The 2,500-nt window shown below is 50.8% G+C and overlaps 2 protein-coding genes across 2 annotated transcripts in view; both read left to right on the forward strand.

The window, feature by feature from the left end:
- Positions 1-1,633, forward strand: part of LOC119595450 (acyl-coenzyme A thioesterase 1-like) — a 5,022-nt gene extending 3,389 nt beyond the window's left edge. Inside the window, 4 exon segments of the mRNA XM_037944572.1 lie at positions 1-133; positions 261-483; positions 680-765; positions 767-1,633. The exon segment at positions 1-133 is cut by the window's left edge and continues 50 nt beyond it. Coding sequence (XP_037800500.1) covers positions 1-133; positions 261-483; positions 680-765; positions 767-1,471 — 1,147 coding nt within the window. The 3' untranslated portion in view covers positions 1,472-1,633.
- LOC119595626 (acyl-coenzyme A thioesterase 1-like) overlaps positions 1,582-2,500 on the forward strand; it is a 2,305-nt gene continuing 1,386 nt past the window's right edge. The window contains exons 1-2 of the mRNA XM_037944736.1: positions 1,582-1,608; positions 2,145-2,374. Of these exons, the coding sequence (XP_037800664.1) occupies positions 1,582-1,608; positions 2,145-2,374 (257 nt within the window). The remainder of the gene's footprint in view (positions 1,609-2,144; positions 2,375-2,500) is intronic.

Here is a 2,500-nt window from a genome sequence, read left to right on the forward strand (position 1 = left end):
AGGCGTGGCTCCATCCGTGGGCGGCTCGTACAAGGGCGTGTTCCCAGCTGGCCTCCTGACCACCCTAGCGCCCGCGCCTCATGAGTTCCCGTTGCTCAGGTTGTATCGCCGGAATCCACAGCTGCCGTGGAAGGTTCGTGAATCTCAGAGTTTCGATTTATTCTGTAATGTCAGCAATGTTGATACGTCTTCTTAGTGATCTGTCATTATTGTTGTTATTTTATAGTTATTTTTACCTTGCGCACTGACGCATTCTCCAGATCAGCGTGAGGGTCCTCGAGGGTCACCAGCCGCTGGGGACGCAGCAGGAGGCGGCGTCGGAGGTGGAGCTGGAGCGCCACCTGATGGGCCGGGGCGTGAGGCGAGTTCCCGTGAGGGAAGGGAGAGTCCGCGCTACCTTGTTCCTCCCGCCGGGTCCTGGGCCCTTCCCGGGGGTCATTGATATGTTCGGCACAGCGGGGGGGCTCATGGAGTTCAGGGCAGGTGAGGTCTTGCTCCTTCCTCTTCACGAATATTTATTTGGGATGCCTGGTTCTTTGTTTTGAGATTCAGCGATTTTTTTTTTTTTTTTTACATTTCCTCGTGTGTCTTCCATATTTCGTACACTCGCCTCTCATGCAAAGAGGAAAGGATGATTCCTTTGATCTCAGTGTCATTCCTCTTTTTCCGACGGCCCTAGCCATGATGGCCTCCCGCGGGATCGCTTCCATGGCCCTGGCCTACTTCGCCTTCGAGGACCTCCCCCAAACCACGGAAAGCTTCGATCCTGGAGTACTTCGCCGAGGCCGCCGAGCTGCTCATGTCCCGCGAGGGCGTGATCCCCGACAGGTGCGGGATCGTGGCCGTGAGCAAGGCGGCGGACATCGCCTTCACCTTGGCCACGTGGGTGCCCGAGGTCAAAGCCGTGGTGAGCATCAGCGGCTCGCCCGTCGCCTACGACTCCGTCATCACCTACCAGGGAAAGACCCTCCTCGAGGGCTTCAAGATGGACCTGAGCTTCATCCGGCTGGACGAGCACGGCCGGCTCTTCCCGCTCCGGGAGATGATCCAGCTGCTCACGCCCGACCACCCGCAGTTCATCCCCATCGACCTGGCGGACGACGACACCTACTTCCTGGTCGTGGGCGGCGACGACGACGCCTGGTCCTGCGACATTCCCGTCCACAGCGTCCGGGAGCGAATGGAGACGTTCGGCCGGACGGAGAAGCTGGAGACGAAAGTGTACCCGGGAGCGGGTCACATCCTGGAGCCTCCGTACGGCGCCCTCATCCACCACTCGTACCACAGACACCTTCCCGTCGTGGGCGGCGAGGGCGGGACCGAGAGGGTCACGGGTGTGCCTATCCTCTGGGGAGGGCGGCCATTAGAACACTGCGTTGCGCAGGAGGATCTGTGGCCGCGGATGAGAAATTTTCTCGTGAAGCACGTTCGAGACGAGAGTCCTTGGTATCAACAGCACAAGAAAGATTGATGCCCTGGTTCGCGGCACTGTAAAAGACATTTAGTGAAATCACTGTTTACATATATACTTTATTAACATCAGATCTCTAGAGGTAATACCAAGGAAAGTAATAAACGAGTATGGTTCACTGGAAATCTCAACGTACAGTATTATAATAAAGAAGCAATTTTATATGGCTTTTTAATGCCCTTGAAATCAAATATAAATTCAACTCCTGTAGTTAGTAACGAGAAATCATAATCTGAAAAATCATCATCATTTGTCTCGATCTAGTATTACAATGAGGTGATTACCGGGGCATAAAACTCGGCAGCAGTTTTTTTATTGTTGCGGGTTCGAGGGTTGATTATGATATAGTTCTCTGGCATTGTATCCGATGAGGTTAAAGGATTACAATCCAAAGGTCGAAAACTGAGAGTCTGGAAAAGTAATTGATGAAGTTTGTAGCAAAATTGTTTTTATTTCTCTCTCTCTCTCTCTCTCTCTCTCTCTCTCTCTCTCTCTCTCTCTCTCTCTCTCTCTCTCTCTCCTCTCTCTCTCTCTCTCTCCGATTTAATAATTCAGATTGCTACTTAAAAAAAAAAAAAAAAAAAAAAAATACCGTGTGTATGGTCACAGTCAAACATATACGAGCCAATAAGCACTCAAAAAAACTCATACTCACACTGTACCTCTCCTCCAGTTCTGTTCCCACGCACACTATGTCACCGACGTCGAAGGAAAGCTGGACGTGAGCGTAGCGGAAGCTGTGGGCGGCTCGTACAACGGCGTCTTTCCCGCGGGTCTTTTAACTACGCTGTCGCCGGCGCCTCACGAACTGCCGACGCTGAGACTGTATCGCCGGAACACGGAGTTGCCGTGGAAGGTTTGTCGAGCAGAGCGCTGTGCGATCAATGAATGTGTTGCTCATGGGTTTCATTTGTGTTGCATGTTGACATTATGTTTTTGCATTATATATATATATATATATATATAAATATATATATATATATATATATATATATATATATATATATATATAGAGAGAGAGAGAGAGAG

The sequence above is a fragment of the Penaeus monodon genome, chromosome 36 (genome assembly GCF_015228065.2).
Source record: "Penaeus monodon isolate SGIC_2016 chromosome 36, NSTDA_Pmon_1, whole genome shotgun sequence".
In the NCBI taxonomy this organism is placed as follows: domain Eukaryota; kingdom Metazoa; phylum Arthropoda; class Malacostraca; order Decapoda; family Penaeidae; genus Penaeus; species Penaeus monodon.